The sequence below is a fragment of the Pithys albifrons genome, chromosome Z (assembly GCF_047495875.1).
Source record: "Pithys albifrons albifrons isolate INPA30051 chromosome Z, PitAlb_v1, whole genome shotgun sequence".
NCBI classification, from domain to species: Eukaryota; Metazoa; Chordata; class Aves; order Passeriformes; family Thamnophilidae; genus Pithys; species Pithys albifrons.
This window is the reverse complement of record NC_092497.1, coordinates 65,439,719-65,464,217: the sequence shown is the minus strand read 5'-3', so window position 1 is coordinate 65,464,217 and position 24,499 is coordinate 65,439,719. Positions and strand designations below refer to the sequence as shown.

Sequence of the window (24,499 nt, the reverse complement as noted above, 5' to 3'; positions counted from 1 at the left end):
TTTTTTTCAAAAGCATTGAAAATATTTTCCTCTAAAACTGATCAACAACTTGCTTTCTTCTAACGCATAAAGGTCCCTTCTTGCTGAAACCAATCTACTATAACCACAAGAAAAATCATCTGCTTAGGCACTTATAAAAACCATGCCTGTGAATCTTTATCTCCTCCTTAGGTTCACTGATTTTAGCTGTCTCAAAGTATCTGGCAAATCCTACATTGCTACTAAATTATTTCACTAAAATAACTCCCCACCATCGCAACGAGACCAGATATTCTGCATCTCCATCTTTACCAGTCTGCTGACACCTCACCAATTCCCACTTCTAATGTTACAAACTATTTTTCATTTAAAAATATTCAAATAACACGTGTGCTTTTTGGTACCTTTTTCTTCCATCTACATTCAGTTTTCAAGATCCCATCAGTTAAGAACAGGTTTGATCAAACAGCTGGAAATGTGCTTACGTCAGTCACTACCTGCACACCTAACTGGCCTATCAGCATGCATGCCAGTGACAACACTCACGAACCTGTGCACACAGGTAACACTTATCCCTTTGTACTTTAAAAATCTGACTCCACAAGTTATCAAATGCCTTTGTATTATCCCAAGAACTAAGTCAGACTGAGAACAGATTGACAAAACCACCATATTGCAAAAGCATTCAGATACTGATACTCACGCCTCAGACCTTCTCTCAATACTGTAAAGGCAAATGGAACAATCTGCTCTGAACAATATGACAATGTCCCGGAAGACACTCAGCAGCAACGTGTCTGCCTGCACTTTGGTGATGTGCGCAAACGCATTGTCAAGGTTAGACGTTCTCAGGTAGATTCTCAGCTGCCAGGAAAAGGAGGAGTGTGAACACAGGTTCTGTTTACAACAAACTAAGAGTAACTCCTCTTTCAATAATTTTCTTTTTGTAGAATGGCTGTCAAGGATTTCTAGCAAGACACATTACTGGGTTTTGGTTTCATCAAGTGTTTTATCCATTGCAGTTAATTATTGGATCTCATGTGCTTACAACACAGTCCAGCCAAATCTGAAGTACTGAACAACAAACCGTAAGGAAGGAGTTTAAGTCACTAGTTTTAAAAACCAAAGAGTAGGTAAAACTCCTCTGCCCATCTAATTTAAAACTTTACAGAAGTGTTCCGAAATACCATAACTAGGTATCTCAAAACAGGGTTCATGGAAACATGCAAAAATGTCACAAAGTTTTCAGAATTATAAGTAGATTCACTGTAGTCAGCAGAAAAAAGTTAATTGTGACAATAAAAATTTTACACAAATAATCATTTGTATATTAAAAAATAAATTCTGAACATACCCTCTATGTTTATAGTTTATAAACATGTTTATACTACTGTGCTTTTCATGTTTGTAATACCACTGTAGAGCAGATCAGATATTCTAATTAGATGTTTACACTGAAGAAAAATACCTCACCTCTTCTTGACGATCATTTAAATTATAACATGCAAGAACAATGAAGTCATTCCACCACGCTAAACCACCTGTTACCATCATATTTTGCTCCTGAAAAAAAAAATCCACAAGCAAATGACGTATACAGATGTATTTTTATATACGTACACACATGGACATGTACATTTTACGGGCAATTTCTGAAAGCCATACATGATCTCTACAAGCTTTACACACAGTGGCAAGACTATGTATATGAAGTTTTTGCTGTTTAGAAAACCAAAGTACCAAGGTAAAGTGAAGGAAAAACGACAACCTACAAAACACAACTCCACAGTTCCTTATGCTATTGGCACCCCTGACCTCAAATCTGCTCCTGGTCAGAATTTATAGGCTTTACATCCAGAGCTATGTCACACAAACTCTCAGACAAGACATATGGAAGTAAGTGTCTGGTACTATATGCACTCAGATTTGGAAACCTGTTAATAATCAGACACAAATTAGTGTGTCAAAACCACAAGATAAGCATTTCAGACATTTTATGAAAAACACATGTAAAAACAGCATCTCTGATTCCAAGTGTGTCTGCAGGCTGTTTACTTGAAAAAGATATTTTTTAATTTTCTTCAAATCTCACATTCAAACAAATAAAATCTTCCGAGTGCACCAGAATAAAATACCGTAACTTCTCACCTGGGTAATGTTTCCAAACAGCTTCCATTTTTTGGTGAGTAAAGAATAATGTGCAAAACCACACTTGCCGACAACAGCTACATTCTGTCCAAGCTTGTCAATAGCTGAAAACTGAAAAAAAAAAAAAAATCCGAACCTTATTTAAGGGAACTTATTTAAATGATATATCCCATCCAAGTACAACACCACAAGGCAATACACGTCAGACTCAAAACTTGTAAAGTATTTTTATGTTTTATACTTTACTGCCCAAGGCAGTCTTCTTTCTGTAATGTAAAACCATGATGTCATTTTCCAGAGCTCCTCTTATAATTGTCATCTTAATGGATGATTATAAACCTCCAATATTTTTAAATAAGTAAGAATACACTCCTCAAATAACTCACCCTTATAGGCCAGTTGCTCTCTAGATATGTACTATGAATCTTAAAAAAAAAAAAGGAGACAATTAAAACCATATTACTATTATTAATTATAATGGCCTAAAGTAATTTTCCCCAAAAGATTGCTTAAACATTATAATGTTGGAATTTCTTTTTTATATACAATTACTCCCAGCCGGCTGAAAGTTACTGAAGCTGAAATGTTACCCTGTTTTTAACACATGAAATATCAAAATGCCATCAACAACATAGAACAGCTGATACTGTATTACAGATTAATAGCTATAATTTGCTCATTTTCCCTCCCAGGTGCTTCTCCCTCCAAGTGATCCTTTCATGGGAACACTAAAGTTTTTGACACAGAGAGCATTCAAGTGGGATTTTCAGTGTTGGGATGAAATTCCTAATCCTATCAGAAATACACACCAGCACAGCCAAAAGCCTTGTTATAAGAGAAGTTGACTGGAATATGTCAGATTAAATCTTGACACTGGATTTTTCATGTCGCATGGAATGATACAAATCCAGGATCAAATTTTCCAGTCCTTGGCCTGGCACAAGGCAGGTATGTACTCCCATTACACAGCCACTGTCTGCTTACACAGCTATGTTGCTCCCCACAGTAATTCTAATTGTGTTAGCTTTACTCTTACCACAGAATGAGGACTTCTCCCTCCTATACCAGTTTCAGAAGACAGAAGAGCTACCTGGCCAGCTAAAGTGGAAATTCAACACTATCTAGAACCTGACTTATATTCATAGAATCAAACACTGTTTAATGCTACCAATTCATGTACTATGTGAAGAACAAAATCTTGAGGACCTTTAAAAAACCTTTATTTAGAAAAATATCTACCAATTCAAGCATGGAGGAACATACATCAGAATTATAAACTAAAAGTTACTTAACTTTGTTTACGTCACAGAGAAAAAACTAGAACCTGTCCCATTACTAGTCTGGAAATAATCTCTTCTCTGAAAGTCTGATACTGTAACGCTTTAATTACATGTTTAAATAGATGCCATTTTTCATGCTTGAAAATACAGCTATAATCTGAAGGCTGTATACATTAGCTGAATATGCTTAAGACGTTTTTCATAAAGAACAAAACAAGTCCCCTAAAGTATTTCTTGCATGTTGCACTTATTCTCCCTTTCAGAACAGAGGAAAGTAATTAACTACTCCTTCTCAAAGTAAAAAGGACATTTAAGATTTCTTTTATTGGCTAGGAGGCAATAAGAAAAAGCTGTACCAAGGTAAACCCCAAGAGACAATAAAGAGGCAATGATCTCATACTAGAGGAAAACAGTAGGGCAGAAGAGAGCTGATAAGGTTAGCTGCCAATTCCAGTTCTACAGCCTCCTGCAAGCACAGAGCACATATAGGCAAGCAGGAGCAATTACCTGTACAACATGCCAGTGCCGGTGTCCTAGTAAAGTGCTTAAGCCCTGAGAATCTAAACTGCCATCTGAAAATGGGCCTCTTTCCCTGCTATGGTTATGTTCAGAGTGTGCTGAAGTATTTCTGGGACTCTGAGCCTGTGTGGCATCTCCACAGTTCAAATACAAGCGATCTTCTCCTTGAAGGAGTACTTGTTCCTGGTTACTCTGTATTAAAAACAAAACCACAAAAAAACAAAAGCAATCTTGAATTCTATGTACAGAAAACAAAGGAAAACATATGATCAATATAATAACACTTCCTAAGTAAAGAATATGAAAAATAAGCATTGAGGCAGTTTTTGTATCACTGTGTACTAGCAGGTTTTATGTTACAGCACTGCACAGCAGTATTTTCACAGTACCATTTTAAAGGCTGTATGACAAGAAAGGAAGACAAGCCTAATGGCTACAAAACAGACTTGAAATCTGTTAAGAGAATAACTCAGAGGTCCCCTGAAAACTGGAAATACGCTCTAAAATAAGGATATATTTATCAACAAAAAACTTACCATACAAGGATTAACAGTGAGTGCACTCTTGATGAACTGAAACTGCAGAATACCAAACTGGTGAGCTTCATTATTTGCATCTCTTTCAGGTTTCACATTCGAAGAACTCCCATCAATAACCCAGAGATGATAGCCTTCTGATCCCCAGGTCTGAATGTAAAAGGATAACAATAATAAAACTCTCAAATCAATGCTATATATTCTCATAAAACATGAACTACAGAAATTTACTGTAAGTGAGTTATTAAAGACAGGAGCCTGGTAAAACCCCCACACATTATGGTGTTCTGATATGTATCACTGTGAGTACCAAGCAGTAAAATTCACAAGTAACAGCAAGAATTTAGCTTGACTTACTTTCTTTATTATGCAAAAAATAAAGACTAAATGAAGTGCAATCATGGAAGGACACCCAAACAATCCTGATCCTCAAAATTACATTGGCTGTTGTTCATTTAATTCAATGGCATCAGTTTCAATCTCTGAAGTTTATGAGAAGCTACATTGTACTGCTATTGCAAGTATGAACCTCCATGCTTAAAATTGTCAATCTTCGTAGCAACTAGGTAAAAGAAAATGCTTTAGAAATACTGTACAAAATTCATTGTGGTTTGTATGAGGCCTTGAAGAATGTATTTGATATTTATCAATATCTGGTAATTTTACAGACTAGCAGAATTTAATGTTAACTAGTTTGTATGAAAAAATCCAGCAGTTAAGTTGCCCTGGAATTCATAATCTGAGTAAAGTTACTTTAACTGTCAAAGGTCAGCTAGTATTTTAAAGAAATAAGGAAGATCACAATTAGTGTTGTTCTGTGTCTCACTGTCCTCTAAAATACAGTACCAGATTAAAGAAAAAAAGAAAAGGATAAAAAAGGAATATTAAGGAAAACTAAGTGTTTGTTCATAATGTTAAAAGCAAAGGCAAGAAAAGGCATGTCTTGAATACTTCATGATCAGGTTTGTATATGAAAAGAAAAATAGTAAAGGGGGCTTGCTCTTGAAAAGTAATTAAGTTAAAGAAAGACAACTGAGTTACCGAAAATCCGTTTTACTAAAAGCAATTTAAAACATTAACAGCATCCTATTACAGTATTTTTACATTCATATTTACCATGGAACTGATCTTCAGAGGGTCCTTTTTGGCACCATCAGATTGATACCTTAAAAACAGAACAGAACAAGTTTGAGTTTGGAAATAATTTCATTAAAATAAGAAATTACCTCTTCTTGTCATATAGTTCTATACTGAACCTCATCTCAAATGGTGTAAAGCCCATTTGATCTATGACACTGGAAAAAAGCAACACTAGTGTCAGCTATCTAGCATTAACTGCCTGAGTGATGATTTCTGAATTTTAGCACATTTTCAGCACATATATACTGGCTTTGAGGGAGTTTCAACATTTGCTTGCTCAAGCCTGCCTTTAGGGCAATTTGCTTTTACAGCCAAAAAGACCACTACAAAATGAAAATAATACATTTCCATTTGTATTCAAATGATCCTCTCCTAAACATTTGTCAATTATTTCAATATCTAAGAAATAATATGGGGAAAAGAGATTTTAAAAAGCTAATTCAGTAAATTAATTTCTAATTAAAGATACTCACGCAAAATCACCTCCTAAAGTACAGATAAGCTGAGCACCAAAAACACTCCATAAGGACAAGCCTCCACATTCCCAGGTCACCATCACAACACAGCTGTCAGGTGACCATCTGATTAGTTTAACAGGTCCTGTTTTATTCCAGATATCTGTTTAAAACCAGACAATAAAATATCATATGAAAAATATCAAACATCCTTAAATGTTAACAGTGCTTCATTCTAAGAGTAGAAACAAAAATATAAGCAAATAAATACTTGATTTTTCAATTAACCAGTGCATTTGTCAAACTCACCATCTCAAAATTAATAAGCAGCAAATAAAAAAATTCACTGTTTCTTTCCAGTGCATTCTTGGTTTCGAAAAAACCACCAAAACATGCCAGATATATACTGTGCTATAACAGAACCACAGAACTACTAATTATACGATAAAATGATTTTTAGGATAAAAGAGGCACTTAACACAACTTTTGACACTCTTATTTACAGTTTTGCGTTTCAATTAAAACTTATCAGGCAGACACATTTTCAGTTGAGGATGCAATTTACCCACTTTGTATGTTCCTTTGTCTCAAGCATGGAATACTCATCACTACTACATGAAAAATTTGACTGCAGTTCAGGAAGGGCACTGCACCACTGCATTTTTTCCTGGACCCTATATATCAGTTGCTTCAAGTTAATTCACACTTCTATTATATTTATTATAAGTTTTGACAATAATCTCTCATTTTTGCAGGTGAATAACTGAAAAGCAATCTCAAGATTCAGACTGTTAGAAAAAAAAACCCAACAAAAACTCACAAAGCATCCACCAAGACAATCATATCTGAAACACATCCAAAAGTCGAGTTAAAAAGTAAGCAACTAAAGAACAAATGCACAAGGGTAAGTTACTAGAAACATGCAGGAGAAAATAGAATCAAATCAGTGATCATGCAAATGAACAAACACATGGCCAAGGATAAAACATATGCTATACCCTAGAAACAGCTGGACAATTCTAGCAATAAAAGTGACTCACCAGGGTATTGTTTTGGTGTCAGCTCCAATTTATGAGAAAACTGCATGGCGCCAGTGGTGGTATCTATCGTATAAACCTGCACAGAGCCGCTGAAAGAGATTACACATGCTTTGGACTACAGAACATTTGGATTTCTCATCAGTTTTCAAGAGGTTAAGCTGCATTTTCTCTCACAAATACCAAATTTATCTAGAACAGAAACATTACGTCAAGTAATAGGCAAAGAATTTAAAGAAACAAATTTCTAAGATACTTTCCAGAAGGCAGCAGAAGACTCAAAACACCAACCCTCTGTAATAACCAATGCACTAATTCATTCTCTGAAAATACATGTGCACACGCAATCCACATCCATTTATGGCTTCCAACTCCAAGACAATCCATGAGAAAAGTATTTATTCAGTGCTAAAGTTTCATCAGGGTTGTACTAATGCATACCAAGATCAGTAAATTATAGTAATTATTCCAGTTTCAGAGGAAACACCAACACACTACACTGTTGTTACTGCAACTGACAATACTAGTTCTAAGTACTAGTACTAAGACAACATCTGAAAAATAACCTATCAGATCTTTGGAAAGGCCTTAAAAAAACCCCAAAGAAAATACAATCAAAGAAAATAAAAAGCTTCACTCTAGAGCAGTTAAAGCAGGATTATACAGGGGGGGACTGCCTTGAAGGAGCAATAAGCAAAACACCGTAACTAAAACACTTTTTGCAACATCTAAGTTATAAATATTCACAGCTTACAGGCAACGCTTTGCCTGACCAAATCATCACTTCACAGAGCATTTTCTCAGTTCAGTGCAAAGTGCTCATTCCTGTCCAGTTTTATTAACTGGCTAAAACTGACTTTATAATCCTGCTTTGAAATAAGCTGGGACACCAGCCCTTTCCAATCTGTGTTACTGGTGCAGCTGCCTTTTGGGGCTTTTTTTCCCCAGAGTGGAACAGCAAGCATAAATTTCAATTGCAGTTCAACCATTTCTTTCCACCTCTCCTACCTTTTGACAGAGCACATTATACAGTCTCTAGGAACACTGATCACTTTCATCTTTACAGCTCTTGCAACACAACTTGGTAAGAAGTAACTACTACTTCAGCTTTATAATTGAAGTTCACACACACACCGAACCAGCCACACAAAACTTACTTGGCACATCCAAATGCCATTAGCCTGTATTTGTTATTCACTGCAACACAAGTTCCATCAACCACATCTTGTGCCCAAACACCATGGAGCTGCTGTAAAGAAAGGAATTCACAGGATTTTTCATTAAACAATGCTTTTATTAATGTCAGCTTCTACCCATTTTCACCATGTTACACATTTGTCATTTGAGTTTCATCATCTCATAAAATTTCTATTGTAAATGTCAAGATGAACTGACAAGGCTCAAATAAACAAAATCCAGTATATTTAAATCTGGTTTCATTCTTCTTACTATAAATTACAGAGAGATACTATGTCAGGAAACTGTTTATCAAAGCTCTACATAACCAACGCAGGTCAGTAACTATAAAGCAAAAAAAAAAAAATCCCTCATACTGCATAAACCCCCCCCAAATCAGTATACGGTTAGAATTTGAAGAAAACAGCTAGCTGAAATGCAAAGACCAAGGAAAACACAATGTACAGTGCATGGTAGAAATATTAAAGGAAACATACCTCAGCAGTGAATCTACTTGACATCGGCGTAATAAAACCAACTCTGCCATCATTAAAGACAACAGCAAAGCCATCAAGAGTGGCACAGTATTCCATATCTCTGATGTAAACATCTTCAAAGCCCAAAAATGAACCTGCTGAGAGAATACCAGTAATTTAAAATGCGAACACAGAGATATTTGCAAGCCTACATACATTTCAATGTTTATGTATTACTTCAACTAAAAAAAATAATTTAACCAAGCAATTTTGTTCACATTTATAAATGGCAAAATTTTTTCATCTCTGCCTGAGATTTTGTATTAGACAGTTGGTCACCAAGAGGTAACTTTCTTGGGCAGCAAAAAACCCCAAAACCTACCTCGAGAAGACTGCAGATCCACAGAAAATGGAACTGTACACAGGTTGATGGCCTTCCTTCCATTGGTCATACCATCCCAGTGAACAAGATGAAGAAATCCATCAGCAGTAGCAACAAGTAGATCCTCTAACATGGACTGCAAACTAACAAAGGTATTTGTCAAACCCTAAATAAACTGCATCTCAAAAAATCACTTAATATAACAAACACCAAATTACTGCTTCTTGTACCAGCAACTGTGCTGTGAAGTTACAAATAAGTTACAATTTAACATCCAAATCCTCCAGACTGTAAAGATAACAAGCTGACAAAATATGGTATATGACTCTATTTTTGTCCAGCAATCACTGTTCATTCTCACATATTGTTAGACTAATTGTTTAATTTGTATATTAGGTGCTGAAGATCATTTCAAGATTATTCATTAACCTTAAGACATTGCTGCCAACCATCACTTATTAGTCTATCCTCGCAAACTAACAATACTGCCTAGGCTTTAAATAATCAACAACACTTTCAAAACTGTGGTCTAAGGAAACTGGTGAAGGAGAAATTAGAATTCTTCTAAACCCTTCCCCAACCATCTCCAAAATTCTGAAAACTACTGTGAGACTATTTGCATGCGGGTATCAACAGGAAAGCTTTCTGCAGTACATACTGCACCCCTCCCAACCCCCATTTTCTGTTAAGAAGCCTCTGCCCAAACTCACTTTGTTACTTGCCCCATCATCCCAATGCTATAAAGTTTCATCAACTTTTCACACATCCTTATTTAGTATGGTCAAAGTTTATTTACAGAGAAGGCAATGACCATAAAAAAGAGGCAAACAAAAGGCACAGCACAAATAGGGTCCCTCTGCAGCCAGATGGAGAAATGCCAAAATGCGACGTACAGTTCTGCTCTTACCTACCTATGCCTCCTGCGATCTCTAACACATGTTTCGAGCTGAAGGACAAACTAATTTACAGTAACATACTAAACACACTATATACTTCTATATGTTGAAAATACCAGTACAGACAAGCACACAAATAATTTTTAAAAAGGAATTTACTTTCTTATATCTTAAAACTTACTAATTACTAATAGTGATTTAGTAATATCAGTCCTCAATATTAATAGGTCTAACAACTTATTAGAAGTCTTTTTTTCTATCCAGTTTTCCCTTCACTTTTTAAGAAGTACCAATATATACAGAAAAATTCTTAAGCCTACCTTGTGATAGAGGCCTGCAAGTCGAGCACTTTCTTCATTTCCAGATTTAATGAAGGAGCACATTGTTCTTCCTTGTAATGTGGTGTTCCCTTCAGATGTGGGCTCCCTCTAAAACACAAGAGAAATACTACAATTGAAACAAGTTGTCTCTCAAAAAAAGGAACAGTTTCTGACTGACATTCACATTGTCTTTTTTCCTCCTATACACATACTTACACCGGCCAGTCAAATTCAACCTTCCACAAGCAGCACTGAATATCTAGCACATAATTTTATTGCAAAAAGTTTAGTCTATCGTATTATCTTATATGTCTATAAAGAGTATGTAGGCAAAATAAGGCAATGAATGGAGAATGAACATTAACAATAGCTGTGTAACCTGCCTTTAATACTCCTAAAATAAATTACACATATCAGTGGAAATTCTGATCCAGCAAATTAGTATTTAACTGTTTACATTAAATGTGTTGAATTTTTAAGTAACCCCAGTTAGTTCTTTTTCAAGATGTATTACAGATGTTATAGACTGCAAAATGTTTATGTTTCTTCCATTCCTTTTGCCAGATCAGTGTTTATAATATTAATTCAGCATGCATAACACAACAGGTAGACATATTTATTGTAATACTTCATAGAAATATACTTCTCTACAGCTAATTAAAAATACACTTAAAACATACTCAGAAAAGTCAGAACATTGACTCCCTTCCTCTAAACAAACCATTATACAGTATCAACTTCAAGATGTAGAAAGCTTCTCACTTTTATGTTAATGTTAAATTTCACATTTTAATAATTATTTTACAACATCATTATACATTACTATACAGAATCATTAAAGTACTCCTTATTTGTCTGAGTTGTCAGATGTGCCAAGCGCTTTTAATTTTTTTAAATGAAAACTGACCTACAATCATAAATATTGTAACGTTATCCAGCTCATCCATGTCATCAGCCTTATGCTGGTAAATAAAGCACACCGTGACTGAAACAGGCACTGCAGACAAGTCAGAATTTAGTATAACTTCAGTTGTCAGAAACAATAGATACATACACAAATATAGGCAATATTTTCCTGTCCTTTAACTGACAAAACACTTATATTGGCTACCCTCATGTAATTTAACTGCCTAAGACCTGGCAGAAACCAAAGCAGATGCAGTTTTAGACAAGTTTGACACCACAAGGATACATCATTCTCTTTCCTGCCTTGCTTATATTGGTTGATATTAAGTTCCTTAATTTCATTACAGTTGCATATCAAAACCTAAAATTCATATCCCTTATTCTTTGATGGGCACTATACGTTTCCTTACGTAGCAAGGACAAAGATATATGCTAGCTAAGATAAGGCCAAGGAGACCTTTGGCATTCTGGAGTTCACAGATGGAAGTAGTATCATCTTCCCAGAAAAGAAACATGGTAGCTGTGAAAAATTATAGTGAAAAATGAGAAAAAATGCTTTAAGGTTAGTTAATTTACCACCAAAAGATGACAACTTGTATAAGCATTAAATTAAAATGTTTGGTTTGCATTTTGAGAGGAAATGCAGCTGACTTAGGAAAGAATAGCCCTTCATGTAAGCTATTTATTATGGGCTGACAGGAGGTCTGAAATAACCAGTCACCTTTTTTTTTCCCTAATACTATCATTCTGGGGTTGTTGAAGTTTTTTTCAGATTTACAAAACCCTAAGTGTTTGCAGACATGCCTTTCAACCCATGTGGACATAGAGTTCCACAAAGTATACTCCAAAACTAGTTGAAATTACTCTGGTTTATCAAGAATCAGTGGCAGAGCTGGATCTTTTAAGCAAACAACTGAGAAAATATATATGTGTAATATATAAATGTTTTATAATTTATATATGTGTAATATATAAATGTTCCTGTTAGGTAGGTATAACACAGCACATAACATGTCTGCTGTAATGGACCAAAGCATGTAACCAAGTGCAAACACACTATTTCTGCACAACACAAACTACAAAGACAGAAAGGGAAAAATATGGTTTAAAAGACATATTTTGCTGGAAGAGAAACTTCAAGTATCCATGTGGGCAAGCTTTTTTTTCTTTAAGCACTTTTGATAAAAAATAGCTAGCAATAATATTTGAATATTTCCAGTTTCAAGAGCCAGTTTCAGCAAATTTGTTACCATCTGTGAAGCGCTGTGTTTTCCACTGGGGCTGGGGCACTGTCATTGTTGACTCAAAAAGGATTCTTTTTCTCGATGTACAAGAGGCCGATCCACACACAGAGCTTAAGTACATCATCATGACTGAAACTCCAAAAGTGCCAGTATTTCATACTTTGTACCCTTAGCATGGGTACAAAGGGGGTGCAGTCGAAAGCACAGTGTGTTCATGTAAGCCACATCTGCATGTGCCAGCCTTACTGGCTAAATTACTCTGACCTTTAAACAAAAAATGCGCACAGCTGACAAAGGCAGGAAAGAATGCTTGGTCTGGGCTGCCACATCAGCTTCTGCTACCGCTGGAGCCAAACTTTAAGTAACTCACTTTTGCACAAGAATTGAGAGCAGTGACCAACAAGCTGCATGTCGAATTAAATGCAATCCCTCCTACTTGCATGGCATCTGTTAATGTAACTAAGACTGTTGAATAAAATTGCTTAAAACACAGAATTCAGAAAAATCTCCAACCTCATCCGCAATTCAAGGAAAGCTCAAATATGGAAAGACGAGGAATGCTGGGCTGTTTCTAAAACACAAGCAAACGAAAATCCCCCCACCAAACTTAAAGCATCCTGAATTCAAGAAAGCGGCAGCACTGCGCACAAACATAGTCAGCCAGACCCCCCCACAACTGGTAGGAAGAACTTCCTTGAAATTCGTTATCTGGGGTAGGGGGAGGTTCCAGGCGGAAACAGGACACCAGGCAGCTAATTTTTCTAGGTGCACTGTACTGCATTTATGTCTCCATTACATGCACAGCAGTTAATTGTTACATGATCCACAGACAAAACTCGCTCAGAAATAATACTGCAGAACTTTTGCCTGAAAAAGCAACTGAGAAATACTTAGGAAGTTAATTACAGCAGAATATGAAAGCATGTGCCTAAAGAATGCTTTATAATTGCAACTGAGGTATATAATACATAATATTTTTTAGTCTGGTTTAAGTATTTCAAAATAATGTCCACTGTTTCTGCTTATTACTGAAGAATTCTTGTCCAGAGGCCAAAATAGCATTAAATTGGGATATAAGCTTCCACTGTACTGTCTGGAGTAATCATAGTAATATGGGTAGCAATTATGGTTGCATAATAGTTTAGAAAAGTTCAGAGATGCTCTCACAGTCAAAACATATTCTGCTTCAAGAAAAAAAAATAATGTGCCTAACGGCAGAGATTGTATTAGTTAAGAAACAAACAGCAAACAAATCAGTAGCAGCCACTCTCACAAGCTAAATTGCAACTGCATGGGAAGGAATGGAGACTTTTCACTGACAAAAATATTGATGCCACCAAACTTTTCATCAGAAAATTACTTTAGAACGAGTAATTGACAAAACCAAGGTTAAATATTTGGATACTACTTTTGGGCTATGATATTTATTTGTTGCTGCTAAAATGGTTTCTTCAGTAGTACTTGGAGGGGGAGGGAGGGGAGCAAAAAAATTAAAAATCATGTTTCAGCTATTCATGGAAATATAAACGTGAAAAAACTCGAGCAGTGTTTCTAAATGAATTTGTATCACCAACAATGCTGTTGTTCTCTTTGATGGCAAGAAAGCAAAAAAATTATAACAGCCATTCTTGTTGCATTAGCACAATTACACAATGCTTAGTAACCACTTTAAAATGGTTTATGTGAACACTTCAGTTAGTGAATCGACTGTACAGTTGAGGGTTTAATTTTTTATGCTTAATTTTATACCTGATTCAAAGAGTCTGCATCATCCCCTCTAAACAAGTAAAACAGGTTACTCTGTGAGCTTTGATTTTCATGCAGTTAGCTACTTCTCATCCCTAAATCTGCATCTCTTCACTACACACTGCAGGAAGCCACCAGCTGAGCCTGCTGGATCCAGAGCTATACTCATACAGACTGGCAATAGCAGCACCAACAAAATTAAGGAGAGTCTATGAAAACAGCTGTAAAGAATGAACAAGGATTCAGAAAAAACTTCTTCGTGCAGCCTTCACTATACAATTAGGTAGCAGCAGGTTTCCATGGCTTGAGAAAAGAAACAACTAGCTAGCATATTAATCAAGTATTAATGTCGAAAAGCTAAATATTTTACCAAATTATATTCCAGTTCCACAGATTTTCTGACTACAGTTAAAACCTCTTGAACCACACCAAGGACTAGCAAGTACCATAACGGTTAATAAAAATTTTACACTAATCTAGTTTTAAAAATACATTTTCCAAACAATGCCAGAAACAATTTACAGGGAAAACCACATTGGTGAAGTTTAGCAGAAACCTACTTCTGAAGAAAAATTATTTAGTAAGTTAATTAACCATACACCTCATTGATAACTCTTGAAGAGTTTGAAGTTCAAAACCTTTGTACATGCTAATCTTAAGTCCACTGAATCATGGAAAAAATGTCCACTGATGAGGTAATTTATGGCACCTATAAACCAGCATGCTATAAAAAAGGGAAAACTTTTCAAAAGTGGCAGAAAGAGTATAAAGAGATGTATAAAGTAAACCAGGATATGAACACTACCTTCTTCACATAGCCATACTGGTTAGAAAACAACTTCAATTTTTAAAGTACTTTCAGGGGCTTAATAAGCTACAGCATTGAGGTCTCATTCTAATTTACACAATATTCATATCCCTCCCTAAATGCAGGCACCACTTGAGAAACCTGACACAAAAGAATCTCAAATTACCACATTTAGTTAATTAACCATGTAAAGGCTAATTTTAGATTTTCTCTTTTTTAATTGTAAAAATATCCTCAGCATTAAGTCACATGTGCTGTCTCCTCAAGTAACAGAACTTAAGTTATTCCCCTTGGTAAACCTCTAAACACAAATAACTATCAGTTCAGTTCAGGCCTCAGAGAGGCCTCTACTGTGATGGTGTTACACATCTCTTCACTGTGAAACAAAATAATAACCATGTAAATGCCTTTGGAAACTCCTCAAAAAACTACCACCAATACCTTGCCACAGCTTACAATGCTACAAATTTCATTCTACACGCTGTCATTTTTCTTACATCTATCATAGGCAGAGATAAATTTCATGTTAACATGCTACAACCTTACCATACATACATGTTTCTTCATGTTTTATCTTGTAATTACTTCAGTAATAGGATGGTAAAACCAGGCTGAACTAATTTCAGCAGGACTTTGTACTTGTGTTCACTGCAGGAAAGAATCCCAGAATGCAGGTTAATGGCCAATACTGACTCTCTTCCAACTCTGCTCTGAAGCAAAGTTTCCAAGAGCTGGAATGAAGCTGCAGACTACGCAGGACAATTTAAAAAAAAAATAAAACCCTTTGGAATTACAGGTTTTTGTCCTGGTTTTAGTCTAACAAACTAAGCAGGATACTTTAGGTTTTCACTAAGCATGAACGTCTGTTCATTCCAAGAACATGCTGGCAATTCCCAGCCAAATGCCAACAGAGACAGAAATATTTCCTTCGAGAGAAAAAGTGCAATGCACAACATTCCCAAAATATTACAATTTGACAGAAAACTACCAATGGACTCCAGCAGAAAAAAAATTTTAAAGTTTCCTTTTTAATATGTATTCAAAATTCCTGACAGAATGTTGCACTTATGGCATGAGCACTTATTTTATCATATAAATCTGTGAACAGATTTTTACACATAATGTGCATAATGCTGAACAAGTCAATTCCTTAACTCTTTCCATATTACACGAGTATATTTTAAACTGATCAAATCTCTAAAGACATAGAATAGTATTCAAAAAGAATTTCCCATTCAACCTTCTGAAAATATTCAATATATTCTCAATTTCATAAGGGCTATGCCCTCAGTTACTGATGGAACAAACGCTCCAGTCACAAATGTTAATAATCCTGGATTTCAGCACTTTGATTAAAGCAGTGAATTTCAGAGTACAAGGACCATTGAAACAGGTTGATATGAAAATGAGGAAATCATGCCAAATGTGCATTTTTAAACAGGAAATCAATTTTCCTAGGTTCTGATTTTGTTTGATTTAAAACCAACAGTAGCAGGGTGCAGGGGAAGTTCACTCAACATTACTTTTCAAAATCTCTTTAATTCACACTGCTGAAAGGTAAGGGGAAGCAAAGACTGTTGCATTCAAACACGATGACAGCTTAGCCCCAACTCATACTTTAGCTCCTTTACTAAACCTATGTTGATTACATTACGGAAAAAAGAGAGACTTAGCCCTGAAAAAAAAGCCATGCTGTGATTAAATATACTACAATGCATACTGAGTTATAAACAGCATAATTGTTTCTGTCACTTACCATGCAGTGTCATTCTGCTTTTTATCTTTAGGCATTTTGTTCAAATTGTAGACAAAAAATCTTTGCAAGTGTAATTACAGTTTACACAACAGCTGTATCCTAACACAGTTCTGCAACAGATCAAACACCAGCAAGATCTCCTGGACCATCTTGCTCTACAGCCACGTATAGTAACAAGTCTGTATAAAAGCAACAATAACCTGCAAGGACTGACTGTACATTTTCTCCACAAACATTTCCCTTCCAAACACTCAAATGAGGAGTGATTCTGATTTTCAGCAACTTTTTTGATCCTTTTCTTCAAATCAAGACTAAACCACTATCAAGCAAGTTTTAAAGTAGCTATTTGAAAGCACCAATACCACATGAAGTTGTAACTTTACTTCAGCTACCAGTGTCCCAACCAGGAAGACTGCAAAACCCCACCAGAGTCAAGAACTGCCTGTCTATCACAAACCTACCTTACTGCACACTTTTTCTTTTGTTTACAGTAAAATATGCACATTTGTTTAAATGAGAGCTAAGCTGATAAGAGAACCTAAACACAACCTTTCCCAATATTTTCCCTCCTATGTGAACAAACCCAGCTGCAACTTCAGCTCCAGGATGCTGATTAAACAAGGAAATTTTGCACCACATTTTGGCATAGCTGAAGATGTTCCCAGTGTGTAATCAGAGGCCATGCCCACCTCATTGTGCTCACCTGCACTCATCAAGATGAAGCTGCATTAGGAGGGTTTTCCTTTCTTTTTGTAGTCACTACATTGAAATTCTGAATTTCTGTCAGAACTGGCCATTATTATCTAAAGAAAGGCTACTAAAGAACAGGCTTCATTCTGCTTACAAAAAGTTATAAACATTACGTATTAGTCACAATTTTAAAAAGTAGAAAAAGACTGAGATTTTAGGAGCACTGACAAAAGTGTGCTCAGCAGCTAAACAAACCAAACAAAAACAAAGGAAAAAACCCAAACCAAAACCACAATCCCTCACCCCCAAACAAACCAAACCTACCCCCATCCCCCTCAAAAAAAACCCCAACACACACACAAACCCCCCAAAACCAACATCAAACAACATTTGGATTGGAGCTTCTTTTGTTTGGTATCCCCACACCTCCAAGTACTTGCTCTACAAAGCAAACCACTGGAACTGACCATAAGCACTCACTGTATCTGTATCTGTATCTGCATCTGCACCAAAAAAAGTTCATTCCATCATAATACCTTAAAGAATAATTTGACATTAATCCCAGTAGGCATAATTCACCCACAAATGCTTGTGTCATTCTTTTGATCTAATATAATCAGAACAGTACTAATTTTATGTAAGCTTTCAAAATTGAGGGCTACATATGAACAGACTAGTAATCCCAGTAAATTCAGTAAGATCACTCATCTTCTTAGGTAAGCACACGCACCAGACTTAGGAGATTGTGAGCAACCTTTTATAAACACTCTAGGGACAACCACCTTGTCTCACTCATCTACAGAATCAGCATTATAGTCCTTTATGAGCTACCCAAATGTATCTTAAAACACTGATCACTCAACACACAACTAACAAAGACTTTTCCAAAAAACATGGTTTTAGGTTGACAGGATAAATCAGCTACAAGTGTTTTACAGACAAGTTACACTGGTTAGCCACTAAGAAGTCTTCCTACATGTAACATTCTAAATAAACTTCCCAAAGTTTCTTTCTTAACTCTTATTCCACTTTTTAGATGTATTTCCATATGTTTTCAGATTCTGTCAATTAAAAAACCCCATAACATTCCAAAGAGAACAACAAAAACTTACGATAGATTACTGCTTAGTTTTCTGCATGATGAACAGCTGAGGATATGCTACCTCTTTATTTGTTCCAACAGTTTGCAGTAACAGTTTTCTGCCTTTTTTTTAATACTGATGACAGTAAGCCAGATGTAAGAAGTGAGTTTAAAAAAATGCTATTCAGTTCTCCAATTAGCAAATAGGTAAATTAAGTAAACTTGTCCACATTAGTCTTAAGTTTTTGGAACACGGACAATTGAATTGTAACACTAAATTCCAGTTAATTCTAGACCTTTGATGGCTATTGCAGAGGCCAAAACATGGATCATAGTAGGGACACACATAAGATTTTCCACTCAGTGAAGGAAAATTCACTTTGAAATCATTTACTACTTGTCATTTCTTCCTACAACACTTGTGAGAGAAAATAGATTTTCAAATTTGAAAAAACATTCTAGGTTATCCAGCTGCTCATGTAGAGACACCAGCCAATCAATTTTAACTCATTATTACTATGAAAAAAATTACATTGACTAGTGCTATCATGACAAAGGCATGTAGAGGGATAGAGGAAAAAAAAGGTTTTAGCCAATGAGAAATCAAGAGTGTTTTACTATTCCCATGGACAAATTTGATCCAATCAATGACTACAGATCCTGCCCAACAAAACACACTCAGACATATACACACACACCCCCCATATATATATACACATAAACTCCTTGAAGTTTTAATTTGTCCTAAATATTTTCCAATTTTGCCAAGTCCAAAATTGACTAAGACAACAACAAAAACACCCAAAATGCAGTCACATTTTAAACACATAAAATGTACTGCCATTCACAGTAAGGCAAATAAGCTGTAACTGACAACATAATACACTGCACCTAAAATACTTACCTATATTCTAACTGAAAAGTATTCATACTCTTTCAAAAAGATTGAGATTTTATTCCCCACTTTGTTAAAAAAAAATCTCGAAGTTATTAAAAGCTGGGGGACAGCGAGAAATTTACTTTCACATTGCACCTTAACCATTCCTTAGAAACATGACTTGCTCAACCAAGTTACTCAAAAAGAATTATTAAAGCTTGTTACAGATCATGAATAGAATAGATTACCTCAAATTATAAAATTAGACAATTTTAACCCTGCTATATAGATTTTGAGAGCTTTTAAGATGGACCTTACTAGCACACAGCAATCCAATCAGACACAACTTCTTGGCACTGACTAACTGATATGAATGATGGTTCATGTACCCATCAAATTTTAAAACATATCCTCTAAGGAAATACTTTTTATCAGAAAATCTGCTTAGGACTTGTCTAGTCCTTCTATTTCACACTGTGAAAATGCAAAATTTAAAATACTTACTTGGGATACACTGGCTCATAAAGATACTTGTCTCTTGCTGATGGGATTTCAAAAAATAAAACGTATCCATTTGCAGTCTGAAAGAGAAACACCAGTAAGACACATATCTAGTCTCACCACAAGTAAAATCCATACAGTCTCATGTGATTTCTATGTATGTCTCATATATTGAATGCAAATATACACTCATATCAATCTTCAGACATATTAGAACACTGCGGATTAAGATTAATTCCAGGTAAAATCCATCCTTAACTGAATAGATCACACAGTTAAGTATAAAAATGGAAAAGCAATAATTTTTATATACAAGTCCATCAGAAATTTTCCTCTGATTCACATAAATACATAAAACCTGACAACTGCATCAGATATTTAGAACCCTGACCTCTAATTTGTACCAACTATGTGAATTAATGCAGAAAACACAGCAGAAGGTAGTAAGCCTCCAGAATAAACCCTCCATGTGTTTGAAAATATATGGACACTACAAAATGCAAAGAAGTCAGGCACTGCCTCTCAATGTTGGGCATCCACGCAGTTTTCAAAAACCCTCATATTAGTCATATTCCGTCACTCAGGAAGACTGACTTCAAATTGCAACACTGTTCAGAGAACAAATACAAATAATTTAGTTACCAGATGTTCCAGTCATACCTAGAAGCTGATCAGGTGTTTGCATAAGCATGGGAGAAGCAGATGACCAATAATGTTAGTTGTTCAAAGAGGTGCTACTTGTTTACAGCATAAATTTATTTTTCAGGCAAATTGGAAAATGTATTTTAGTTAAATAGTGTTTCCATCAATTATTTTAATATTGGCTGGGCATGTATCCAAAGCACTGGAGACAAAAAGCACTGAAATGAATGTTGCTTGTCAAGGTTGGTTTCCTTTTCTTTGAATAAAGTAATACTCCTGTTAGCTCAGTTTATCATTTCACCAACGCCATGATTTTCTCCAGTCAAACATTTTGCTTTATCATGAAAGAAATTTGTGTTTTGGCCTCAAAGTCCAAGAAATGCTATTATTCTCATTCAAAGCAATTATCTTTCTCATGCAAAAATAAAATCTGAAGCATAATGGTAAGCTTGAGACAGGACAAAAACAAATGAAAGCTTTTCTGTGTGCTCTAATATCATGTTCAGGTATTATGTGGTAAAGAATCGTGTTAATTTCTAACATCTTTACAGGCTCTTTCCATTACATCATTAAATATTTAACCCTAAGTTATCTTATCCTGGAAAGAAAAGTAAAACAATACTGTGAAGTATCTTTATACTGATATTAAGGTACAAAGGGCCCTACTGAACACTACTGAAAGCACAAAGTTGCCATTGTAACAGGTTCATTTCTAAACAGAACCTCAAACTCCATGAGGAGCTGCATGAATTGCAGGAGCATTCAACCACACTTCCAGCATATGGATCACATTCACAGAGGTTTCTCTACTGCTTTAGAAAAGTCTGTGTTGCAACTAAACTTAGTACAGTAACCATCACTGTCATCCATTCCCCCTGATCATTCTCATCTCTGACAGTCAAAAGGGTAAACACACAGGATCTTGCCAGGGATTTTACAACATGGTTTCCTGTGTCCCAGCATGTTTAATAAAGCTTAGCTATGGGAATGCAGACAGAAGAGCGATTTTTACCAGAGGACTGCCTGTAACAGGGGAAAGATTAAAATGCCTCATATACTTTTCTATATTGAAGCATCTTGACCCAATTCATTAGTTAGTTTTATTCTTAGAACCAGCTACCTTGGATGTATGTACTAACTTAGACAAGAAACAGATTATTTCCCAGTAACACACTACAAATACAGCAATATGAGAGAAAAGATTACAAAATATTAGGGGAAAAAAGGTTAGCTTAGAAAATGTGCCAGGAGTTTAACAACAGACGGTACTTGCAGTAAAAGAAGTTAGAATTGCTAGGGCATGATGACAGTGTGAAAACTGCTTAAACTTGTTTATCTGCATACCATTAAAGCTATCTGAGGTATTTATAAAGCCTCATATGTTGATCCAAGGTCTGCCTTCAGTGCAAATAATAATTACCTCAAAGCATATGCTACAAAGTGATTTATTTTCATAGACACGCTCTGAACATTCTGGCAGTCAGAAACACAAAAAAATGGTACATCTAGTGGACATAAAATGTAGCCTACACTCCCCATCATTACTTCATTTTAAAAAACAATTCAAAAAAACCCCACAGAATGTACCACTTGGCTTTTGCTCGCCTTCTTAAAAACAAACTTTTACTACACAAAATACACTACATACTACTATCAAGAAACTCAGGACCACAGGTAATGACAGGTGTGAAACATGATCCAACATCTTTCAAACTAGAATTTTTAGCTGTTCCACAGGGCTTCAGTAATTAACTGACGCTAATTCAGGTCAAAGTTACCATTTTTTCAATAAAAACCTGCTTTGCTACCCCTCATTCATTTGAACTCATTAGTTAAGAACAAGTCAAAAAGGAGAGAAAACCATTGTTGGGAAGAAGTTTATGGTTCTACTGGGCGATGAAAGTACCGCGCATATGAAGGAACGTCTTCATTAACATCCCCAAACTGACTTCCTGTCCTGTGCCACTACAACAAAACCAGCTATACTGGTAAATGTGGTCTGTCAGTAGGACTCATTAACTGCTTCAAATTAAATTCCATATACATTCTAAAAGTATACTGCTGATGCTCAAGGGGTTTTTCTGATTTTTCAATTTTCATATTTTGTAGATTTTAGGAACACAGTAGATGTAATGCTGTAGATTTTAGTGAATTAATATTTAGCAGCTTATAGTATAAAGTCCTTCTATCTCTACCCCTGCTCCAGAACAGGCAGCTAAGATCTGCCAGCTATTTAGTCTCTTTCTCAAGGTACCAGATTAAAGAATATCAGAGAAAACATAAACACAGAGCAGAGTGACTCGAAGCCCGGAGAGCATCCAGAGAACCTTTGTGTGCTGAAGAAGAGGAGGTGGATGAAGACAGAGGGTCCCAACAACCCCAGCCCCAATTCAACAGGGGTGGGAACTGGGAGGGGACAGAGGTGGAACTGGACATGTGGACAGTAGTGATTGGATAGGTTATATTATAAAAGCTATAGAACTCAGAGCTTGCTTGCGCGCACGTCGATGTATTCCTGGATGAGCGGGGTTGCTCATTAAAGTGCCTGCCCATTATCTTATCTCCAACAAATCTTGGCTCGGAGTCTTTTTTACAGACTTTTATGGCAACACTGCTAATGTTAAAACTACTAAACCAGACATGCTTGACTGTATGATTTGGATACATATACCCAGGAGATGCAATATAACCATACGAAACATGAATAATATTAGAAATTTTATGTCCATTTCAACTTTTAACTCATAGAGCTTTAATTTACAAACTGAGACTTTATGGGCATTTAGATTCTGGGATTATCTGCCAAAAAGAACACTATACATTTAGCTGCAGAAAAACTTGAAAGCGCAAAGACTGAAGTGGCAGAAACTAAAGCTTATCTGACTGTCAGCTGAACCACCAGGTTTCTTGAGCAAATGGATCCCCAATGCCCCAGAGAAAAAAAAACACAATATGCCACATAATTCAATATAAAAATTTTAATTTCTTCTGAACTACAACACTGAGGTTTAACTAAAATGTGTTTGGATAGTTCAGTGTTATATATTCTATGTTTATATGCTGTATTTATAGATGTAATATAAAACTGTGGAATTCTTTTTTATTCATAGTAAAAAGTTACAGAAGTCTCCTTTCTGCCCCTGTTGATAACTATTAGCAGTCACTAATTGAGAATATAATCTGGCACCAACAGAGATACTTTACTGCATTGATTCCATGAGATAACTGTAATAAACATTCTAGACCACCTACTTGGCCCTACATTACATAAAAGAAAATGGAAGCACAGAAATTTTAGTTAACTTAGAGTTATGATGATATTGCTAAGACATAAACTATTCCATAAACCACCTGATAATTTCCACTATGATAACAATATCTGATTGTTTTAAATTTCATGCCTCATTTTAAGCATGAAAGATGTTTAGTATTTGGAGATGAAATCACTGTACCAATAAATACAGTAATTATCATGCTTTTAGTAATTCCACATAATCAACTCCTGATGGGGAAGGTTAAATAATTTTATTCTTTTCTTCTGTACTTTTCCACAAAAAAAAATTCTTAAGTACAATGGCCTTAGTTTTATAAGCTACAAAAAGAATCTTACCCAATTCAAGACCTGATCCTGACATGAGACCTGACCAAAAGTCATCAAAAGCACTATCCCATATTGTGACTTCTATAAACTCTACTCCACCACCTTGCTTACATCTCACATCTCAAACTTTTAAATACCGGTGCTCCCAATTTACTGTTGTGAGCACAGACCAGCTATGAAACAAAACTTTATTTCCATGTGAGACAAGATCTCATCTTTATCTTTCAGACTCTTAACAGAACAGTTCATGGATCACTTATCACAGTCCTTGTTTCTGTTCTGAGTGCCTTGCAATTCCTTTTA

The 24,499-nt window shown here is 35.6% G+C and overlaps 1 protein-coding gene across 4 annotated transcripts in view; it reads right to left on the bottom strand.

The window, feature by feature from the left end:
- Window positions 1–24,499, bottom strand: part of RIC1 (RIC1 homolog, RAB6A GEF complex partner 1) — a 47,186-nt gene that overhangs the window by 10,206 nt on the left and 12,481 nt on the right. For 2 of the 4 annotated variants that reach the window (XM_071580463.1, XM_071580466.1), the window contains exons 3-16: window positions 19,957–20,033; window positions 10,345–10,452; window positions 9,129–9,271; window positions 8,768–8,904; window positions 8,252–8,343; window positions 7,098–7,186; window positions 6,076–6,220; window positions 5,579–5,627; window positions 4,463–4,612; window positions 3,915–4,118; window positions 2,514–2,552; window positions 2,128–2,238; window positions 1,453–1,542; window positions 683–843 (exon numbers count right to left, since the gene is read on the bottom strand). In XM_071580463.1, the coding sequence (XP_071436564.1) occupies window positions 683–843; window positions 1,453–1,542; window positions 2,128–2,238; window positions 2,514–2,552; window positions 3,915–4,118; window positions 4,463–4,612; window positions 5,579–5,627; window positions 6,076–6,220; window positions 7,098–7,186; window positions 8,252–8,343; window positions 8,768–8,904; window positions 9,129–9,271; window positions 10,345–10,452; window positions 19,957–20,033 (1,595 nt within the window). The remainder of the gene's footprint in view (window positions 1–682; window positions 844–1,452; window positions 1,543–2,127; window positions 2,239–2,513; window positions 2,553–3,914; window positions 4,119–4,462; window positions 4,613–5,578; window positions 5,628–6,075; window positions 6,221–7,097; window positions 7,187–8,251; window positions 8,344–8,767; window positions 8,905–9,128; window positions 9,272–10,344; window positions 10,453–19,956; window positions 20,034–24,499) is intronic. The other 2 variants (XM_071580465.1, XM_071580464.1) reach the window with 2 other exon arrangements.